Here is a 22,552-nt window from a genome sequence, read left to right on the forward strand (position 1 = left end):
AGATGAACCATGAGAGACTATGGACTCTGAGAAACAAACTGAGGGTTCTAGAGGGGTGGAGGGTGGGGGAATGGGTTAGCCTGGTGATGGGTATTAAAGAGGGCACATACTGCATGGAGCACTGGGTGTTATACGCAAACAATGAATCATGGAACACTACATCAAAACTAATGATCTAATGTATGGTGATTAGCATAACATCATTTAAAAAAGGTAAAAAAAGGATATATATATATACCTAATAAAATATTGAGGTGTAAAAGCAAAAAAAAAAAAAGAAGAAGAAGAAGAAGATAGTAGGAAGGGAAAAATGAAGGGGGGGTATCGGAGGGGGAGACGAACCATGAGAGACTATGGACTCTGAGAAACAAACTGAGGGTTCTAGAGGGGAGGGGGGTGGGGGGATGGGTTAGCCTGGTGATGGGTATTAAAGAGGGCACATTCTGCATGGAGCACTGCATGTTATACGCAAACAATGAATCATGGAACACTACATCAAAAACTAATGATGTAATGTATGGTGATTAACATAACATAATAAAATAAATAAATAAATAAATAAACACACTTTCCAAATAAATAAATAAATAAAATAAACCACTGAGTGTTGGGACAGTTTGTCACGCAACAATAGCTAACAGCTCAAAGTGTGGGCTCACTGACCAGTAGCATCAGAATCACCAGGGAGCTTCTCAGACATGCAGGGTTTTTGGGTGGACCCCAGACCTACTGACTTAGGATCTACATTTTACTAAGATCCCTAGGTTATCTGTATGTACATTTAAACTTGAGAAGCACTGGTTTAGCCAACCTCTGGTGGCCAAAGTAAGTGTAGTTAAGCTGCAGACTGAGTGCAGTTCTCAAATCAAGTAAGTGGGATGAGCATTTTTGATTCATATCCAATTCCACACATGCTCTGTACAAGGCACTGGCTCAGGCACTGTGAAGATGAAAACTAAGATGGCCTTGCTATCTGTCTATTTGATATAATTCTTTTCAGTAGTATTCCTTAGTTCCTTTCCTTTGAAAGCTCCTTGAAGGGTAGACCAAGTCTTAAACCACTTTGAAATTCCCAAAGTACCTTTCACAGAACTGGGATTTTAAAACTCTTAATTGAATGGATGGGAGAAAGGGCTAAAAAGAACAGAACAAAACTGCACCACCCTGTTAAAAATGGGAGGGGGGATCTTATGTCTACTTTTAATAGACATAGTGTAAAGGAAATAGAATGCTATATGTTTTATAAGGTTTCTTTTTCTTACTTTTTTTTTTTTTTCCATTTAAGCTTTCCTTTGCATCCCCATAAAAGCCATTATTCAAACAAGTACTAGCAGCTCATTTAGGGCAGTTTGTTATATAGTACCAACTACGTCAGTTATGAGCATCTACTACATCTCAGGTGCCACAGGAGGTGTTAAAGATATAGAGATGAATATAAAGACCTAGCCCTGCTCCCCAGGTGCGAAGTCCAATGAAGGAGACCGAGTCACAAACAATAATTTCAATAGAATACACACTTAGGATGAATTGACTTACAATTTTTCGCCTTTACAATGAACAAAAGCGATAGGCATTCCGTAGAAAACTGTACTTCGAATTTTGATCTATTCCTGGGCTACTGATACACAGTACGAACCTCTCTCCCAAGGCTGGGGCAGTGAACCCAGAGCTCCCAGAGGGTAAACAATTGATACACTTAACAACCACTCTATACCCTACAGCCACTCTGTTTTTCACTTTCATTACAGCATTCAATAAATTACACGAGATATTCAACAACTTCTTATAAAATAGGTTTGGTGTTAGATGACTTTGCCCAACTGTAAGCTAACGTACAGGGGTACCTCAGAGACACTGCCGGTTCAGTTCCAGGCCACCACAATAGAGCAAAAATTGCAATAAAAAAGTCAAATAAATTTTTGGTTTCCCAATGCATATAAAAGTTATGTTTATGCTATATTGTAGTCTATTAATTGCACAATAGAATTATGTCTAAAAAATGTACATACCTTAATTTAGAAATGCCTTGCTAAAAAGTGCTAGCCATCATCTGAATTTTCAATGAGTTGTAATCACTGATCACAGATCACCATAAGAATTATAATAAAAGTGAAAAAATTTGAAATATTGTGAGATTTACCAAAATGTGACAGACAGACATGAAGAGAGCAAATGCTGTTGGAAAAATGGAGCCCATGGACTCGCTTGACACCAGGTTGCCATGAACCTTCAGTTTGTAAAAACACAGTATCTACAGAGCACAATAAAGTGTAGCATAATAAAATGAGGTATGCCTACAAGTCTTCTGAGGACACTGATGGCAGACTAGGCTAAGCTATGGTGTTCGATAGGTTAGATGTATTAAATGCATTTTTGACTTAATGATATTTTCAACTTACGGGGTTACAGAGACATAACCCCATCATAAATTGAGGAAGACATGTACAGAAAGGCACATATAGTCTTGTGGCGGGTAGGGATCTTAAAGAGTTCCACATAATTACTCCTTTTGCTTAATGTTTCAATCTATAATAAAATATGAAGTTTTAGAACCAATAGTGATGGGAAACTCACTGCCTCCTGAGGCAGCCTGCTGCATTTGTGAAGAGCTCAAACTTTACTGTTTTCTTATATTTAACTAAAACTCTAAGTCCCTTCTACTTATTGGTCCTAGGCCTATCATCACAGAGGCAACACAGAATGAACGATGCATGTCTGATGGCCTCACTCTTCTCAGGAGGACAGAAGCCTATGGGTGAAGGAGAGTGGAATTGAGAGGAGAGGGATCTGAAGTACTCGAAATGAAAATTATACAAAGTCAATTCCAAAACAAACAAAAGGAAAGGGAAATCAAACCAGAAAAAAAAAAAAAGGAAAAAGAGAAAGAGAAAGAAAGAAAAAAGAAAACCAATAAGATAACTCAGCACTGCTGTGTCAATTTCTTTGGCAAAGTCATGCTGACTCAGAACGAGTACACAGAAAGAAGTTTAAAGACCCAGAGCTTGACATACATAGCAAAAATGTATGGAAACATCTTGATATTAACTCAATAACTATAATAAATATTCTGTGACTACCTACTATCTACCCAATTAGGTAAGAATTTAAGAAAATACTGTTATTCTTTGGAAATAACTTGCTTATAAAACTTTCTATTTCCTGTCAGTTAAACTAGACTCCAACAATGACACGCACATAAATCTTACTTTACGAAAAAGTCTTACCTTTACAAACTTTGCAACAGCTATGAGACAAGGTAATCTGCTGAGATTCTGGACAATCCAAAGCCGGACAGCCAGAACTTTCAACCAGCTTCATGGTTTGGTCCTATGAGACAACAGAAAATAAATCCTTCAAACCTCTGCATTTGGACATACTAAGAAGTTTCTAGATCCAGCATCTGAGAAGGCCCTTCACCCACAAGAGAAAAATTTTCATCCTGAGAACCTCTGCATAGGTCACAGGCTCACTCACAAAATGATATTAAGTCATAACTGGAAAGCCTTGAAAATGGACCAGCAGCTCTGGGAATAGGAGCATAACACATTGCATCCATATAAATAATTTGCCAAACAACTAGGGAATCCTAAAAAATTCCTTTAGTTTTATAACACATTTGCACATCCAGATGACAACCGTGGCACAAACACGGCTTGAATTAGATCAATGGCCCACATTGAAAAAAAAACAATAAATAAAAACTGAGCCTTGTAAACATTCTCATTTCAAACTTTTCTAGACTATTATGAAGAGATTCTGACAGGTGATTAAGGTAAGGAATATTGGGGATCTCTCCCCCAAACCATAAAGGAAATGAAGGCAGGATTTGGTTGGCTTCTATACTGTCAACCTCCTATCTCTTAAGAACAGGGGTCATTAACTAAAGCAGCATATAAGCAATAAAATGTTGGAACTTGTAGGCTTCCATTTTAACACTGCTCAAAAGCTTAAATTTTTAGATGTCATTTCTATTAAGTACTACTCTTATGGAAGAAGTATTCATTTCAACATTTCCATCTTCCTGGAGTATCTGTAGAAAACAGATCATGATTTGAAAATGATCTTACCAAGAACGTGGTAGGACCATACAATCCTGTAATTCTACTTCTGGGTTTTTTTCCTCAAAAAAAAAAAAAAAAACCCAAAACACTAATTCAAAAAGACATATGCACCCTGATGCTTACTGCAGCATTATGTACAGTAGCCAAGATGTGGAAGCAAACTAAGTGTCCATTGATAGATGAATGGATAAAGAGGATGTGAGACAAACAGATAAGGAATATTACTTAGCCATGAAAAAGAAATGAAATGTCGTCATTTATGACAACATGGATGGACCTAGGAAGTATAATGCTAAGTGAAATGTCAGACAGAAAAAGACAAATACATATAATTTCACTTACATGTGCAATCTAAAAAACGAAACAAAAACAGAAATAGAATCGTAAATACAGAAAACAAACTGGTGGTTGCCAGAAGGGAGGGGCGGTAGGGGATGGGTAAAATAGGTAAAGGAGATTAAGAGGTACAAATTTCCAGTTATAAAACAAATAAATCACAAGGGTGAAAAATACAGCATAGGGACTACAGTCAATAATATTGTAATAACATTGTATGATTACAGATGATAACTACACTCGTGGTGAGCATTTCATAATGTATATAATTGTTGCATCACTACGTTGTACACCTGAAACTAGTAGAATAGTGTATGTCAGCTACACTTAAAAAAAAAATGAGTGGTAGGAGACATGGATCTAGTGGAGTCAAATGCTAGTCTTCCTTTGGTTTGACAATACTATCCATTCTGGTAATCTTATTTTCAGAACCACAGTGTTTTCCAGTGTTACTATTAAAATTACAGACCCCCAGGACACACTTTCAAGGCCACAAAAGTGAAAATAAAGAAAAAATGAAGGACTAGTGTCGACAGCCCAGGAAATAAAAGCTTGGGAGAGCTGTGAATTATGTAAAGGTATAAATACAGAAACTAAGGGGCCTGAAGGGAAGGGAAACAATGGAAGTTCTTAATGTCAAGAATTTAGTCTGGGGCGCCTGGGTGGTGCAGTCGGTTGAGTGTCCCACTCTTAATTTTAGCTCAGGTCATGATCTCAGGGTCATGAGATTGAGCCCCCCAGTGGGGCTCCAAGCTCACCACAGACTCTGCTTAAGATTCTCCCTCTCCATCTGCCCTTCCCCCACTCATGCATGCTCTCTCTCTTTCTCTAAAATAAATAAATAAATCTTAAAAAAAAAAAAAGAATTTAGTTAAGAACTCCAAAAACAGATGATAATCTGGTACAGCTGGGCTGTACGATCAATAGTCACTAGCTACATGGAGCTCTTGAATACGATAAACATAAAATAAACAAAAGATTTTGGAGGATTAATGTGACAATAGAATGTGTAATATTTCTTTTTTTTTTTTAAAGATTTTATTTATTTATTTGAGAGAGAGAGAATGAGAGAGAGCACATGAGAGAGGGCAGGGTCAGAGGGAGAAGCAGACTCCCTGCCAAGCAGGAAGCCCGATGCGGGACTCGATCCAGGGACTCCAGGATCATGACCTGAGCCGAAGGCAGTCGCTTAACCAACTGAGCCACCCAGGCGCCCTGAATGTGTAATATTCCTTTAAGAATTTTATGTTGATTATGTGTTAAAATGATAATATTTTGCACATATGGGTTTAAATATAGAAAATTAGCACAATAAAAATTATTATTTGTGGCTTACATATTTCTATTGGACAGCAGAGCATTGGAGAGGAAATGATGCCTTTTGTTTGAGTAAATAAGAGGTAACATTTGTTCATTCACTCAATATTTACTTTCAGAGTATAGGCACATTCAGAGTTGTCTATATATAGACTTCTCACTAACCCATTCTAAAATGAAATCATTTCATAGCTATCTTACAACCAGACAGGCAACTATTCCAATAGATTTCTAAGCCATAATTGTCAGTATTATTAGACACACTGGTCAGATGAAAAGAATACACACAGACACACACACACACGCATTGAGAAATTCCAAATGCCCTCAAGATATTTAAATTTAGAGCTAATATTTCAAAGTTAGAAACCAGCTGACAAAAGTTTTCCACCTTCCTTGAAGTAACTTTCTTCTGCTTCCTTTTTCTTAATTTGGAGTTACTAGCCCTCACTCTAGGTCTTTCAACCCTTACATTTATAGTGGGACCTACTTCACTCAAAACAGTGTTGGTGTAGGGTACTTATAGGGGACAGTCCATCTTAATATACAGGTTTGGGAATTCATGTTAATGTTCCTATACCTCAGATCTCTTGTCTTTAAGACGGTGACCTGCACTACAGGAAAGCTGACTTAAAGCCAAGAGAAGCAGCTCGAATACTTTATAATGGGCATGAAGAAATCAGACCTCTCATATTCTAGAAACCAAATCTGTCACAGGCTTGCCTCTCTTACGTTTCCTCCTTGCTTATCCCAAAGGACTTCCAACCTCAGATGCATGAAGTGTAGAGCCGGCTTCTTTCAATTTATTGTGGCAAAATTCTTAGGATTTTCCTTTCCCTGACACTGAATAATCATATAAATCCTCACAATTTATTGGTGGTGCCAGCAGCATTTTCTTTTTCTATGTAATCTATGCATACTAAATCATCCCCAAAATCCATTTAAAGAGAAGACATTTAAAGAGAAAAATTAGGGATCAAATGTAAAGGAAATTCTAAAGCATCAACTTTATATGCAGAGTTTCCCTCAGATAGAATATGGCTTGCAATATCACATTATGGTCAAGAAATATATTATAGTTTATAAAAGGCAAAGATGAAAATTTTATGAAACATACTTTTTCAATTAGTAGATCAAGCAGCAGAGATAAAAACACTCACATCTGCTTCTGAAGCCTACTTGAGGAGACCTTGGCAGTAAATTTATAAAGAATTCCCCCTTCAAATCATTTAAAATATTCTTACTAAAGGGATTAATAACAATATCTCATCTCATCTCCATCCAACAGCTAATTTTTATTAGGTATTTTTTATGATTTTCCACTGAACTGAATGATATTTGTCACATGGTCAAGAACTATACGTGACAACAGGCTGAGTCCAACTTTATCTACATTTTCTTCACAGGAGTTAGTTTGAATTTGGAAAAATAAGACAACTTCATAAAACTTTAATTGGATAAAACAGTATTTTTGTTTACTGGGGAAATTATAGCCATTAATTTACATATTTGAAAAAAAATGGGAATTTCTATTTGAATTATAATTAATATCTTAAATTTTTTTTTGCCTTAAATGTTTGAAAGGTATTACAAGTGTGACATTTTAAAGAAATATTTACCATTTACATAATAAAGAATTTTGAAAGACCCATGAAGAGCTTCCTTACCTTGCACTCGTAGAGAACACATACTCCAGAAGAGGAATAAACCGTATTTCTCTCTCCTTCAAAGTAGGTCCGTCCTTGAAATTGACATATTGCTTTGGAATAAAAAATACATATATATTTATTTTTAATTTTTCTTTAGGAAAAATAGTTGGGAAGTGTTTAGATTATATTTCACATGGTCTTAAGCCTTTTCAAAGTGTCTGAATTACCATAAACCTAAATTCAATATAACTTAAGGCACATGTAGCATCCAGTTATTGTTATGCCCATTAAGGTCAGAGAGTAAAATAAGGTACAAAAAAGATTACGACAATGACAAGTCAGAAGTAGACTCTAAAAAAAGGGTGCCAATGAGCAGACTCTCAGATGACTTGTCTACTAGATGATGTCGCCCTTAGGGCATATTAAGCAGGTGTCTGGAGCAGCTACGAATCAGGGCAACACAAATATGAAAAAAAAAGTGCATTTTTTTGTATGCCATTTCAGAATTTTATTTTTTTTATTTTTTATTTTTTTAAAGATTTATTTATTTATTTGAGAGAGAGTACATGAGAGGGGGGAGGGTCAGAGGGAGAAGCAGGCTCCTCGCTGAGCAGGGAGCCCAATGCGGGACTCGATCCCGGGACTCCAGGATCATGACCTGAGCCGAAGGCAGTTGCTTAACCAACTGAGCCACCCAGGCGCCCCGCCATTTCAGAATTTTAAAAACAAAATTTAAAAGAAGCTTTTTTAATTTCAGTACATACATGAAAATTTTATGTTTTATGAATTAGCACTATTTAGTTTGTAAATACATGTGGATTAGGGCACCCTACTTAGGATATTGAAAAATCTTAATCTGGGCCTGCTTTGTTTCCATCACCAATTAAATAAAATTTTAAAATAGAACTTCAGATTCAATAGGAAAACATTTTTAATTAGTGAAAATACATAGAAATCATCAAATAATTTTTGAGATTTTCAAAACAGTTTCAATTCACATAAACATTTTGCCAGCAGAAATTGCTTGTTTTGAAGGGAACGGTTCACACTCCCCATGCTGACTCATCACCTAACCAGAGACAGCTACCCCCAGTTAATGAAACTTAACTTTCAGAATCCTCCTCCGGTTTAGTCACCTTTTTAAGACTCTGAACTAACTTTTGTTTTTGCAACTTTGTATTGTTTTTCGTTTTGGGGGGTTTTTTTGAAAAGGCACTCAATATTGTGGATGCTTTGGAGCTCCATAGCATCTAGAAAAAGACCAGTGGAAATGATTATCTGATAAGAAAAGACTCAAGCAGTTTGTTAGCCTTGTTTACTAAATCCAATTTTTAATTTTAACCATACAGACTTTACAAAATGGATGTGTACATTTTCTTCTAATTCCTTTGTGTGAATTTGAAGAAAATGTTTCCCTCTTCAGAATTCACATATTTCCGTAATTTCAAAAGTATCAAGTTATCTCAGCACTTTGCTTTAATAAATACTATTTTTGTATCATTACTGAAAAAAGTGCCAGGTTGCCTCTAATAATTGGTAACAAAGATATTAGATAAATTTTTATCAATATTAAACATATACATGGTTGTACAAATATTCATATTTAAAATGTAAACCAACTTATATCTTCACTGAAAAATTAACCGATTATTTAAAAGCTTACACATTTAAATAATGGAAAGCATGCATGTTGTTAAAATGCCATCCTTCAACTGATCTCTTTACTCAGCTTTTATTAATAAATTTCACTACTTAATATATATCACTGGTGAATTGATTTCAAATTTTTGGAGTTTGCTAAAAGAATACAACTTACTTGCATAAATTATATTACTTAAAAACTGGGTAAAGTTTGTGTACTTATTAATATTCAAAATGAAACTGCAGATGTGTCAGTTGCATACTATCTGTCATATTACAAATTAAAATAGCATGTGCATTTACTTAAAGAACCTGACTGATTATAAAATATATCTGTCCAACATGTAATTTTTACATACCCCTCACGAGATCCAGTAACTCAAAATACCAAGTTATGACACATTGTGTGTTCAGTGATACTTAATAAGTACCACATTTTACAGGAAAATGAGAATAAATAAAACCTTCTTAACTTCTCTTCAGCACTTGCCATTCAAAGGTATCTAAGCCTATTTTATTATATGACTTCATAACTTCAGCCTATTCAAGCCCAAGGGTATATTGAAAAAAACTGATATTAATAGTCTTAAAACAGAAGGGAAAGGAAACAAAAACACAAGGGTAAGTTCTCCTTATACAAAGTCTTAAGATAATTTAATATTCAGGAAGAGCAGATGGGGCTTCTGTTATAAACTCTTAATTCAAAGACTCAAATAGGCAACTTGTGGGACAATAGGGCACCAAATGGAGCTTGGCAGAGGGAGAAAGCGCAAAAAACAAATGAGATCACAATTGCTTCATTTCCTTTCAAGCAGTGAGCACAAACGGGGTGAACTTGGCTTAGGGAGAACCCAACGTGAGTGATTTTTGCCTTGTTTCTTTATTGATCAGTTGCTGTGATTTTCGTAATTTTGAGGTTTATCCCCAATACCTAGTAAGGCCACTAGGGTATACCTACCCCAGGCTCTTTAGTGGAAAAATGTTAAGAAAGCTAGAAAATTGGGGCACCTGGGTGGCTCAGTCGGTTAAGCATCTGCCTTTGGCTCAGGTCACGATCCTGGAGTCCTGGGATCGAGCCCCACATTGGACTCCCTGTTCAGCAGAGAGCTTGCTTCTTCTCCCTCTGCCCCTCACCCTGCTCGTGCTCGCTCTCTCTCTCAAATAAATAAATAAATAAAATCTTTAAAAAAAAAAAAGAAACTTAGAAAATCTATAATCATTGCTAAAAATACTACAAGAAATCCTGAAAATACCATTAGGAAGTCTCTGGAACTTAGGATTTGTTGAAAGAATAAAAGTCTTACTAATTTATTAATACATTGAACAGGTACGTACTCTGAGCTCCTATTATATGCCAGGTAGTCTGCTAGGTAACTAAAATCCAGAGATGAATGAGACACATGATGCATGCCCTCGCCATGTAGTGAGGCAGACAGACTCATCCACAACTGACTACGATAAAAGCCAAAATGAAGTCTTATAATTGAGAAAGTCATAAGTCATATGCAAACACAGGAGACTGAGTGGTGAACTTCCGCGAGGGGACAAAAGGAAACAAATGGGCTGGTGAAGGACCCAGGCTCTGGCAATAGCGGGAAGTCATGAGCACCACGGGGCTAAGGAGCAAGGACAGTAAATTGTTTTACTGGAGCCCTGTCTGAGTCAGAGTTATGGGGAAGTGGTGCCTAGAGGGAGCCACAGTCAGGAGAGACGCAGGTACTGCTAGAAACAGCACAGCATAGAGAAGGAACAGGGAAGACACGTGGCCAATTCTCTTTCCTCCTGCCTTCTAATTTCCTGCCAGTGTCTCCCACTGGCAAAGCCTATCCAAAGCCGGTTGGCAAGGAGACCAGGGTGATGCAGCAGGCTCCTGGGGCAGAGACTAGGGCAGAGAAGGAGAGGGAATGGAAGTGGGATAGAGGGGTGTCCGGGAATAACCAGCACCCAGCACAGGTGGCTATCAGATTAAATCATTTTAAACCACGAAGAGTTTATAAGGATAGGTTGCTTAGAAAAGCATGAGAGAGTGGAACAGAGAGCAAATAAATTTGAAGAGGAAAAATTGCAAATTTTAAAAACGCAGATCCACTTTAAGGAAAAATAAGGTAGCTGATCAAAATGAGGTCCGTACGCAAGCAGAAGGCAAGATGGAGGAACTAAGCTCTGGAGAAATCAAGTGTCCAAACAGAGGAGGGGAAAGCAGATGAGGCCTGTGCCCAGACTTTAACCAAGGCCAGCCCCTGCAAGTATTAGGGACACAGCCTCAGAGACAATAATCCCTGTGGCTACCACAATACTGCAAAAAAAAAAACCTCTAGAATTCCCTAACTGAAATGTGTCTACCTGCTTACTCTTCCCCAATAGACTATAAAGTAAAAGAAATCTCTTCCTCCACAGAACAACAAAGGAATAATCATTTTGCTGTATAATCATTTTGCTGTATTGATTTCTCCTTTAATTCAATTGCATTCACATGTTCATAGTCAGAGGCTTCATTCTTTCCTAGCTTTGGTGTGTGTGTTTGCACGCATATGTATATGAAAGCATTAAGTTTCTTATGACATACCTCTGGATTCCTATGCCCCAAATTATTTACCAGCTTTAAGAAGAATTATATCAACAAGGCTACATTTTCAAATACCTATGCTAAATGCTTACTGAGTATATTACAGGCATATTTTTAAGATAAGAAATTTGGAGGAAGATGGATATTCATTCATTCATATAGGCTTCTCACTTTTCAGACTAAGAAGCTATGCCCCCATGAATACACTGCAACTACTCTTAAGTTATTAATATTAACCAATTTCAAATGCATATTGACTGTGACTCTGGTATATATTGCTGTTTGCATAACTCTAAGGGGATACCATTCATATCATGGTTTATGTGAATTATGTCACCCAGAACTGTCCCGTGCACAGCCTATTCAGCCATAGATGGGGACATTAATTAGAACTTGGGGAAAGTCAATAGGATGATATAACAAAAGGTATATAATGTTTTACTAAGGCTATATTAAACATTACTAATTACACAGTCACTAGCACCATAATGATAAGAGAATCTGCAAAAGCAATTAACATGACTTATTTTCACTTCATTTCCCCCCCATTTTAACAATTAACAAGAAACAGGAAGACAAGAACTGGTACAGATGCAAATTTGAAAGTTATTAGTTAGAAAAAGTGAAAAGTAGTTTACAGCACAAATTGAGAAATGGGTAAGTGAAAGAAGCCAGTAAAACTCTAGAAGTCCTAAGTGACACATTAAAATCTCGATTGGTCATTAATACAGAGATAGAAAATGCAGATCCCTCTAACGAGATTTAAATCAACTTCTGCAAACCTTTGCAGAAAGAATCAACCAAATCTACCTAAAAAAGTATTTTAGAATATAAAAAAATGAAAGGATGTATCATATTTCCCTTCTAAACATTTCCTTGCTTTTCCTTTTTATTGCCAGATTGAAATATAGGAGTCTACTTTAAACTTCCCAATTGGTATTGGCACCTTTAAAAATGATCCAAAACAAAATTAAAAGTTATAGATACCAAAAAGAAAACCAATATAATCCACTTAGGTGAGAAATGGGATTTAAGATTTCTTTAAAATTCTCTTTGAAAACACCAGGTATCCATGATCTTTAGATTGTTTAAGCTGCCTATTAATAAGGGCAGAGTTGTAGATAATAGTGGTTTTTATGCGGTCTTCTTTGAAATCTTGATTTCCTCTGGGAGATCTTAAACATCCCATGTACAATGGCAGGTGTTATATTCTGGGCCAGCATGATAGTTATTTGTTAGTGATATGCCAATCACAGCTGTTGGATGAGAAAATATCTCATTAGCTGTAATTATGTATATTTATATTTTTATTATAGGTATTTAAAAAGAAGTACAATAAATGCATTCAAGAGGCAGGCTAAGATTCTGTGGAGTCAAGCAAAAATAAAATCTAAAAGTGTTTCAGTATTCTTAAAAGACTCCAATCAGCCATGCTGCATTTTTCCAGGCCACAATGTTTTTTAGTAATCTGGACTCACTTGGAGTCAGTTCTTAACAATACGGTTATAATAAAAGTCTTAAGTACTAACTGCTAAAATTAATTTTTCCCTCTTCTATAATACTTAAATCTCTATTAGAGCACTAAACACATTTTTCATTTTCTCTTCTAGTTATACACTTTTGTAATCTTTCCTACATGAGGACAGGGACAGTGTCTTATTTGTCTTTGGATCTTATTCAGCACCCAGCCCTGGCAGTGCATAATAAACTCTAAAGGTTTGTTGAATTTTTTGGTAAGTTCTCTTCCAGCTTACTGTTTGATGAAAAGCCTGAAAACAAGTGAATTGGACCTCTTTGATCTGCACATCTCCCTTTACATATGGCCGTATCCTTTGATTTTGCCTCTTTCTTATAAAGATTCTATAAATTGAGTGTCATGGAAATATTTTGCCCTTGTTGTAAAATGGCACCTTATTTATCACTGCAGCAGAGCTGAAGTGCCTGAAATGGGAGTAGGTTTGCCTATCTGCTAATGAAAGAAAAATACCAGCTCTTGTTATAGCAGTAACTTATTAACATGAATAATACAAGGTAACATGTACAACAGAAGTCAGCTTGGACAATTTGATGACAAAACTTCTCCCTCCTCTACAGAAAGCCAATTTTTATGAGCCAATGCTATTTAAAATAATCAGAATTTCAGAGTATTTAAATAATTCACAAATTTATTAATTATTCATGATTGCTTCCTTTAACTAAATCTCATTAATTGTTTGGGAATTTAGTTGTTTGCAAAGCTAATATTAGAGTTTAGGAAATGATATCATGAGAGTAGAGGTGCAACCCTCCTGTCCCACTTTATATATATCATGTCCTTGGGCTTCTAAAGGACCAAAGAGTGCTTCTCCTAGGGGGCCTTAATTTAGGTCAGTAGCCTATTCTTCCAAAAAGAGAACGGCCCTGAAACACCATAAATCTAGCTGTAGTGAGGGGTTAGGAAGCAAAGAAGGATAAAAATAACTACAAGAATAGAACAAAAGCAAAAATTCTAACACCCTGTCCAAATCAGCCTTTGGGTTACAGGGTTATATACTGGGAAGACGGGAAATGGATATTTCGAGGATAATAGACAAAGGCCAAGTGTGTAGGTGGAAGGAAGGAGTCACTGTGTTTTTTCCCCTGATTTAATTTTACCAAGTGGCAAGTAAGATAAAAAAAAAAAAAAGATTCTGGAATTCACTTGATTTAGCTACCTTTCTATCATTGGCCTTATTCTTGATCCTGGCTTATATACCACACAATGGAGTCTTTAAAATAAAAACAATGTGATCAATTCATTTAGTCTTCTGGGGATGAGAAAAATTTAATGAGTGGAGATAAAGATTTGGAGAAAAATATAGCATTTGTGTCAATACATGCATACTATTAAAATGACAGCATGAATACACATGAGGCAACAGGTTTTATCACTTTACAAAGAAAACATAACGTAAACTATAATAAGGAAATGTTCACACATTGTCAGTTTCAAAGCCAGGACTAGAATTCATCTGACAGTCCTTCTGTATATCTTTTCTTACCACTAAAAATCCAGTGAACTCAGTCAAAACTTGAACACCTAATCTTTGGTTTAACTTTTGGAAAACATCTTTCCAAATGACTAACACCTTTTAGATACATGTTGTTTGGATATTATAGTGTGGAGATGTTGAACATATAATGCTTGTGCATTATAAAGCAGGACCCTATGCATTATAAACCACACAGCTGTGCTCAATTAAGAGACTACAAGTAAAGACCCTGAAACAGTGATGGTGTAGTTTTAAAATAACCCCTTGTGTACACACAAAACAAAGAGGAAAGTGTTAGGGGAGGGTAGGCCTCTTTTAAATGCAGTTTTCTGAGAGATACGCTAATGAATCCTTCCACAATGCAAGGAATATGAGCCAAGGGAACAGAAGAACCTCAAGGTCAAAGGGAGCCAGCTCCGTGTACCAGACACAGAAGGGGCAGCACGATGAGGAGGGAAGAGGGAGCAGAGGAAGCAGCAGAGGACAGAAACATTTAAAAGTATACTTGAGATGGAGGAGGAGAAAGGAAAGCAGAAAGCAACAAAAGGCTAAACAAGAGAAACAAAATGATTTCATAAAGAGTTTTGCAGGAAGAGTCGCAACACCCAGTGGACAAGGGGAGCAGTTATGATAACCTACTGTCCACCAGGTGCTGTACTAGGCAGATGCCTTCCTGCCTCCAAGGAGCATTCAGCCAAGCATTGGAAACAGATGACCACACACACAAGTAACTATATACAACTCAGAGGTAGTGCGGGAACAGAAAGGAAGAACAATGCCTTACAGGAGTGGAACTGGAAATGCTCCACAGAAGAGGAGCATCTGAAAATGAGTACTGAAATGCTTTAATATGATTTAAGTTGGGGTAAGAGTACTCATGATATATTCAGAGAATAAAATAGAATAATGCTCATAACAATATACTTAGTATACCTGGATCCTAATGGGCATCTACTCGGGATAATATATAAGCTGGAACTGATTTATTATAATTGATTTTATAACCAATTTAAATGCTCCCAACCTGCTAGGCCAACAGTTCTCAACTGTGGATGCATATTAAAATCATTTGAAGAACATTAAAACTGCCCCAACTGCATGCCAGACCAATTAAAAAGAATCTCTAAGTGTCAGACCTGGGTCTCTTTATTTTTTTAAAGCTGCTCAGGCACAGCTAAGCTTGAGAACTATTTGCTATGCAGAGAAAAAAGAACTAGGAAAGAGAAAAATACAATTAACACTTCAATGGGACAGTCACATAGATATTCAGTAGAAGCCTTTTTATCCCATGTTATTTGAATAGTTATTTGGTCCATTTTTTGAAAAAAATCAGTTAAACTGAGAAATCAGAGACAACAATAAATACGTACTTTAAACATTTTAATTTAAAACACAAATCCACACTCATTCAACAAGGTTTTGAAGTGCAACACTTTTCTTTGGTATGGATTCATTGATTGTGCTTCATTGCATACTTGGTTATATAAATAAAACATAGTGTTGCCTACCATTTCTAATTTTTTTAAGTGGACTAAGGTAGATATTTGCCAAACAATCTAAAGAGGGAACATTCTAATTCTATTCCACAACACTTTAAGTTGTCTTACATCTAATTCAAGAGCATATTTTTTAACAGTTTGAGTTTATCAGTGTTTTTCAAAGCACTCAATTTTTATTTTTAAAGTGTCTTTTTACATTCATATGTCACTGGTTTACATATTACATATGTATATGTATTTGCAGCAATTCAATAACATTACAATTGCAAGACAAATACAATGGACATAAACAGGTTTGGGGACAACACCTACCTCTTGCTTAGCATGAAAAATCATGTTGTGGGAGCATTAAGTATACAGGCTTAGGCTCAAGTTCAATTGAGACCTTTTAAAAAATTTTTTTAACAGAGCCAATGGAAATTGTAGATGAGTGCTTCTCAATTCACCTGGAGATCCTATTTAAATGAAAATCCTGATTGGGTAGATCTGAGATTCTGCATGTCTAAGTAGCCTCCCAGTGATACAGATGCAGCTGGTCCAGTGATCACACTTTGGGTAGCAAAGTTGTAGATCACTGATTATTAGTCCTGCTTCCACGTAAGAATCGCCTAAGATTACTGAAAATACAACATGGGGAACCCAGACCAATTAAATCAGAGTCTCTAGGGGAGGGGCCTAGGCATCAGTGGTTTTTAAGAGCATCCAGGTGATTCCAGTATATGGCCAGTGTTGCAAATCACTGTGTAGATTAATCCAACCAGTCAATTCAGTGAGCTTTTAATATAAATCTCCATCCCAGACAAAATCAGAGAATGACTCATAGGATGAAGTTCTGGCCAAAACTATTTTATTCTTACACTATAATTAAGGAAACATCATAAACCTACAGCTCTATTTCCAGAGGTTTTTCTTAACTTCTAAATAATTTACTTATGTTTATAATTTCAAAAAAAGTAATAAAAGTCATGGAAGTGAAGGACAAGGGAGAGGATGAAGAAGAGGGTGGGGATGACAGAGGCGGAAAGGGAGACAGAATTCAAGTGCACTGTAAGACTGGAAATTGAGCCTAATTAAATACAGCTGTACTTGTATTTTGGGACAAAATATTTGTTGAAATACATCACTTTTTCCTATTTTCAGACAATTGCTCCCCTTAGGGGGCTAATTAAGTAAAATTTTCTACAGCTATGCTAAATGAAACATTGAGGTTAATATGTAAACTACATTAAGTCTAGAAATAAGAAATTACCCCCAAACTTAACACTTCCCATAATCATATATCAAAATTTGATTACACTCTTTGCAAAAGCCTCTGGAATTAAGGAGTGAAAGGGATTCCTATAATATTTCATGACTTTGAAGATGCTATCATGTTTATTGCTGTATTCCTCCTCACCATCATTTATTAAGAAGTAAATTATGGAAATGTTCCTTCTCAACCTCTTACTCAATAAATACCTCTTGAGTAGCTACTATATGCCAGACAGTGCTAAGCACTGGGAACAAAGCAGTGAACAGACATAGACCTTGACCTCACAGAATCTGCAATACAGAGGTGGACTCAAGAACAACTAACCAGGCAAATAAAAAATAACTGCAGGTAACACTAAGAAAACAATCAAGAGTCTGAGGTACTTAATAACTAGGAGACCATTTTGGATGAATCAGAGAATACCTCTGGGAGGAGATGAAATTTTAGTTGGGACCAAAGCCTGAGAGGAGCTAATATGGGGAAGAATGACAGGGAATAAAAAAATTCCAGGCGAAGTGGAAATTAACTTGGCTTATTTCAGAAACTGAATGAATTCCAGTGTGGAATTTTCTACTTATCTATTATTACTGAATTTTAGACATTTGCACTGTGGTCAGACAGTATATCATGTTGGTTGAGATGAACTTCATCATCCAGTGTATTCAATATTTTAAATGTTGTATGGGAGCTTAAAGGAATATGTAACCTGTACTTTGAGAGCATAATGGTCTATACATGTTTATCAGGTTTAGATTGTTAATAATATTCAAGTGCTCTTATCCTTAATGATTTTTGTGTGTGTTTGTATTCTGTCAATTACTGCAACTTCACTCTGACTATGGATTCATCTATCCTTCCTCGTAGTTCTGTCAATTTGGCATCATATATGTTAAGGCTATATTATGAGGGATATATAAATTTAAATTGCTATGTCTTCCTTGTGATTTGAAATTTTATTATTGTGAAGTAACTCTAGTAACTTTTTGCCTTGAAGTCGACTTTGTCTGATATTAACCAGGAGCAATCAGCTTTCTTTTCCATGGGCTTTCACTGTCCTTTCACTTTTGACCTTTCTGTATTCTTATGCTTTAGATGTGCATCTTTTAAATGGTATAAAGCGGGATTTCATTAATTCAGTTTCAATATATTTCTTTTAAAATGGATTGTTTAGCCCATTTACATTTAGTGTAACAACTGATATATTTAATTTTTTAACCTACTATCTTATTTTGTGCTTTCTCTTTCCCTGCCTGCACTTTCTCCCCCCCCTCCGTTTATAATTTATTTTGGATTGAATATTTTTTCATCATTCCATTCTCCCCTACACTAACTCAGTAACACATTTTAACACATTTAACACATTTTGCTCCTGACCATACTATAATGTTATTATTGTATTTTTAAAATTCTATAAACTCTTAAGTAAGATACTATGAATATAACACCAAAGGCAAGATCTATGAAAGATATAATTGATAGCAGGACTTCACTAAAATTTAAAACTTCTTCTCTGCAAAAGAAAATGTCAAGAGTATTAGAAGACAAGCCATAGACTGGGAGAAGACATATCTGATAAAGGACTGTTATCCAAAATAGACAACTCTTAAACTTCAACTAGAGGAAAACAATCCGATTTAAAAATGGGCCAAAAGAAAATTGCAGATGTCAAATAAACATAAGAGATGCACCACATCATATGTCATCAGGGAAATACAAATTAAAACAATGAGATAGCACTACACACCTGTGAGAATGGCCAAGATCCAGAACACTGGTAACACCAAATGTTGGCAAGGATGTGAAGCACCCAGAAGTTTCATACATTGCTGGCAGGAAATCAAAATTGTACAGCCACTTTGGAAGACAGTTCAGCAGTTTCTTACAAAACTAAACATACTCTTACCATAGAATCTAGCAAGTACTCTCCTTGGTATTTACCTAAAGGAATCGAAAACTTATGTCCACACAAAAACTTGAGCACAGATTTTAGCAGCTTTATTCATAACTGCCAAACCTTGGAAGCAACCAAGATATCATCCTGCAGTAGGTGAATGGAGAAACAACTGTATATCCAGAAAATGGAATACTGTCAGTGCTAAAAGAAATGAGCTATTGGGGAATCTGGGTGGCTCAGTAAGCTGAGTGTCCAACTCTTGGTTTTGGCTCAGGTCATGATCTTATGGGTCATGGGAATGAGTCCCATGTTGTCAAGGCTCCGTGCTCACTGGGGAGTCTGCCTGAAGATTCTCTCTCTCTGCCCCTCCCCCATGTGTGCATGCTATCTCTCTCTCAAATAAATAAATAAATCTTTAAAAACAATAAAGAAATGAGCTATCAAGCCATGAAGTGACATAAAGAAACCTTAAATGCATATTGCTAAGTGAAACAAGCCAATCTGAAAAGGCTACATACTGTATGATTCCAAATATATTATATTCTGGAAAAGGCAAAACTATGGAGACAATAAAAAAAAAATCAGTGACCGCCATGGGCTTAGGGGGATGAATGAATTGGCAGAGCACAAAAGATGTTTAGGGCAGTGAAAATACTCTGTATGATAATGATGAATATATGTCATTAAACATTGCCCAAGCCACCAGATTGTACAACACTAACAGTGAACCCTAAGGTAAATTATGGGCTTTGGGGGATTATGATGTGTCAATGTAGGTTCATCCTTGGTAACAAATGTATGTACCATTCAGATGAGTGATGATGATAATGGGGGAAACTCTGCATGTGTGGGGGTGTGGGGTATCTGGAAGTCTCTGTACTTTCCTCTCAATTTGGTTGTGAACTTCAAACTGCTCTAAAGAAAAAAAATAGTCTTAAAAAGTGTGATCAGTCTATTCATTACTCCCTTGAAGGTAATATTGTCTCCTTTTTAGATTTTTTTCTTTGTCTTCAATTTTCTGAAGTTTCACTATATTGTGTCTAGATAAGGATTTATCTTTATTTATCTTTTGTGTGATTCATTGGGGTATTTGAATCTGCAGATTTGTGTCTTTTATCAGTTCCAGAAAATTCTTAGCCATTTTTCCTCCCTTCTACTCTTGGGACTCACATGAAATGTATATAAACATTCTCCTACAACCTCCCTGTCTTCTTCCTTCTCTTCAGTATATTTTATCTTTTTAAAATTTTTTGTTCTGACTTTTACATAATTTATAATGTATTTTCCAGCTCACTAATTCTATGTATCTCTGTCTATTCTGCTGTTAAATCCATCTTTTGAGGCTGTATTTTTTTCCCAGTTGTATTTTTCATTTTTGGAGTTTCTGTTTCTTACTTTCTTCTTTCTTTCTTTCTTTCTTTCTTTCTTTCTTTCTTTCTTTCTTTCTTTCTTTCTTCTTTCTTTTTCTCTCTTTCTTTCTTTCTTCCTTTCTTCTTTCTTTCTTTTTCTCTCTCTTTCTTTCTTTCTTTTTTTTGTCAAATTAGCTATCTTGTTTTCCTGTTTCCTGAAGATAAACCCAGATTTACCTTGTTATTTCTTTAAACATACTGTGAATAATTGCACTATATTAAATATTGGTTAATTCTAATCTGACATCTTTGCAGTCTGTTTTTGTTGTCTGTTATTTCTTCAAGTTCTCATTCTTAGTGTTTTGTTTCCTTCGGTGTCTAGTAGTACTTGAAAAAATATTTCTAAGAATAACTGGAAGTCTAGGATGAAGGTAGATTATTACTCCAGAAAGGAGGTTCATTTTCTTTTACCAAGTGTATAATATGACCTTAAACTAAATCCAAGGCTTGAGGCCCCTAAACAACCACGATGTAACTCAGGTTTCATGTCTCAAAGGTGCAGCCATTTAGAATGCCAGTTTATTGGGTTTCCTGTATACTTGCACCTTCGATATTTGCTGGGCTTTTACATCTGTCCCCTTTGCCCCATAAGGCCATAAAAAGGAAAGCTCAAAATTTCCAAGAATGAACAGTCTCTCACAGCAAAAGCAGCTTCACTGTTTGCTTCACTGTGCTCTTTTTTGAGTTTCTCTTCATTTTTGTCTGGTAATCTCTTGCTATTTTTTCAACTTTTAGGTGTCTTTATTTTTTAAAAAACTATTTGTATCCTCCTTAGTTGCTTCCAGAAATGGCTGATTCAAATAACTTAGTCTTCCTTTACCCAAAATAGGAAATTTCACTCACCGCTTTCATCTTTTTAATTGATTGAAAACAGAAGAGTATAAACACCCTATTGATGACATGAAGAAACTCTAACGTTCAGATTAATCAATAATTTTAATAACAAAATTTAAATCTACCAAATTAAAAACAAGAACTCAATCCAAACAAACAAGCAAACAAACAAATAGAAGCAGACAACTCTATTAATGGTTGCTAAACAAAGAAAATCTGGACTCCTACAGAAGCCACACTGCCTAAAAATTATAAGACAAAAATGAAGATTCGAGACCTCTAAAGTGCAAAGTACATACTAGACTAATTCAATATCAAACATATGTTAGGGTCAGCCCTATTAAAAAAAAATGTGGGGGCGCCTGGGTGACTCAGTTGGTTAAGCGACTGCCTTCAGGTCAGGTCATGATCCCAGGGTCCTGGGATAGAGCCCCGCATCGGGCTCCCTGCTCCGCGGGAAGCCTGCTTCTCCCTCTCCCACTCCCCCTGCTTGCGTTCCCTCTCTCGCTGTCTCTCTCTCTCTCTGTCAATTAAACAAATAAATAAAATCTTTAAAAAAAAAAATGTGACAACAATAAAGAGTTAATGTTGGCGTCTTACATAGATATTTTCTTAATTAAGCCAGTCTTTGCTGGAATGTGGCTCTGACAAATTCAGTAGTAGTCAAAGAGAGACCAGAAAAGAAGTCAACCCCAAATATCTACTACTGGAAATTAATCAGGCTACTTGTTATCAAATAATTGAAACTTTTAAATTAATTATACTTATTAATATTTTGCAAAGCTTATTTGAATACAATTTTATATAAAAATTATAGAATCAATAAATAGTTTTACAGTTAGTCTCCCACTCCCACAAAGTTTTTTTTTAATTTAATTAATTAATTAATTTGGAGTGCGAGAGGGGGTAGGGGCAGAAGGAGAGGAAGAGAGAGAATCCCAAACCAATTCTGTGCTGAGCGTGGAGCCCAATGCCAGGCTCAATTCCAGGACCCAGAGACCTGAGCCAAAATCAAGAGTCAGACACCCAACTGACTGAGCCCCCCAGAAGCCCCCTCAACGAAGTTAAGAGAAAAATGATATA

At 36.0% G+C, this 22,552-nt stretch overlaps 1 protein-coding gene across 5 annotated transcripts in view; it reads right to left on the reverse strand.

Annotated features, from left to right (window-relative positions):
• The window catches only part of NELL2 (neural EGFL like 2), a 305,243-nt gene that overhangs the window by 178,561 nt on the left and 104,130 nt on the right, over window positions 1-22,552 (reverse strand). For all 5 annotated transcript variants that reach the window (XM_081821534.1, XM_081821531.1, XM_081821532.1 and 2 more), the window contains 2 exons: window positions 7,382-7,473; window positions 3,225-3,327 (listed from right to left, as the gene is read on the reverse strand). In XM_081821534.1, coding sequence (XP_081677660.1) covers window positions 3,225-3,327; window positions 7,382-7,473 — 195 coding nt within the window. The remainder of the gene's footprint in view (window positions 1-3,224; window positions 3,328-7,381; window positions 7,474-22,552) is intronic.

This window comes from Leptonychotes weddellii, chromosome 5 (genome assembly GCF_054177405.1).
Source record: "Leptonychotes weddellii isolate Sample4059 chromosome 5, ASM5417740v2, whole genome shotgun sequence".
Taxonomy (NCBI): Eukaryota; Metazoa; Chordata; class Mammalia; order Carnivora; family Phocidae; genus Leptonychotes; species Leptonychotes weddellii.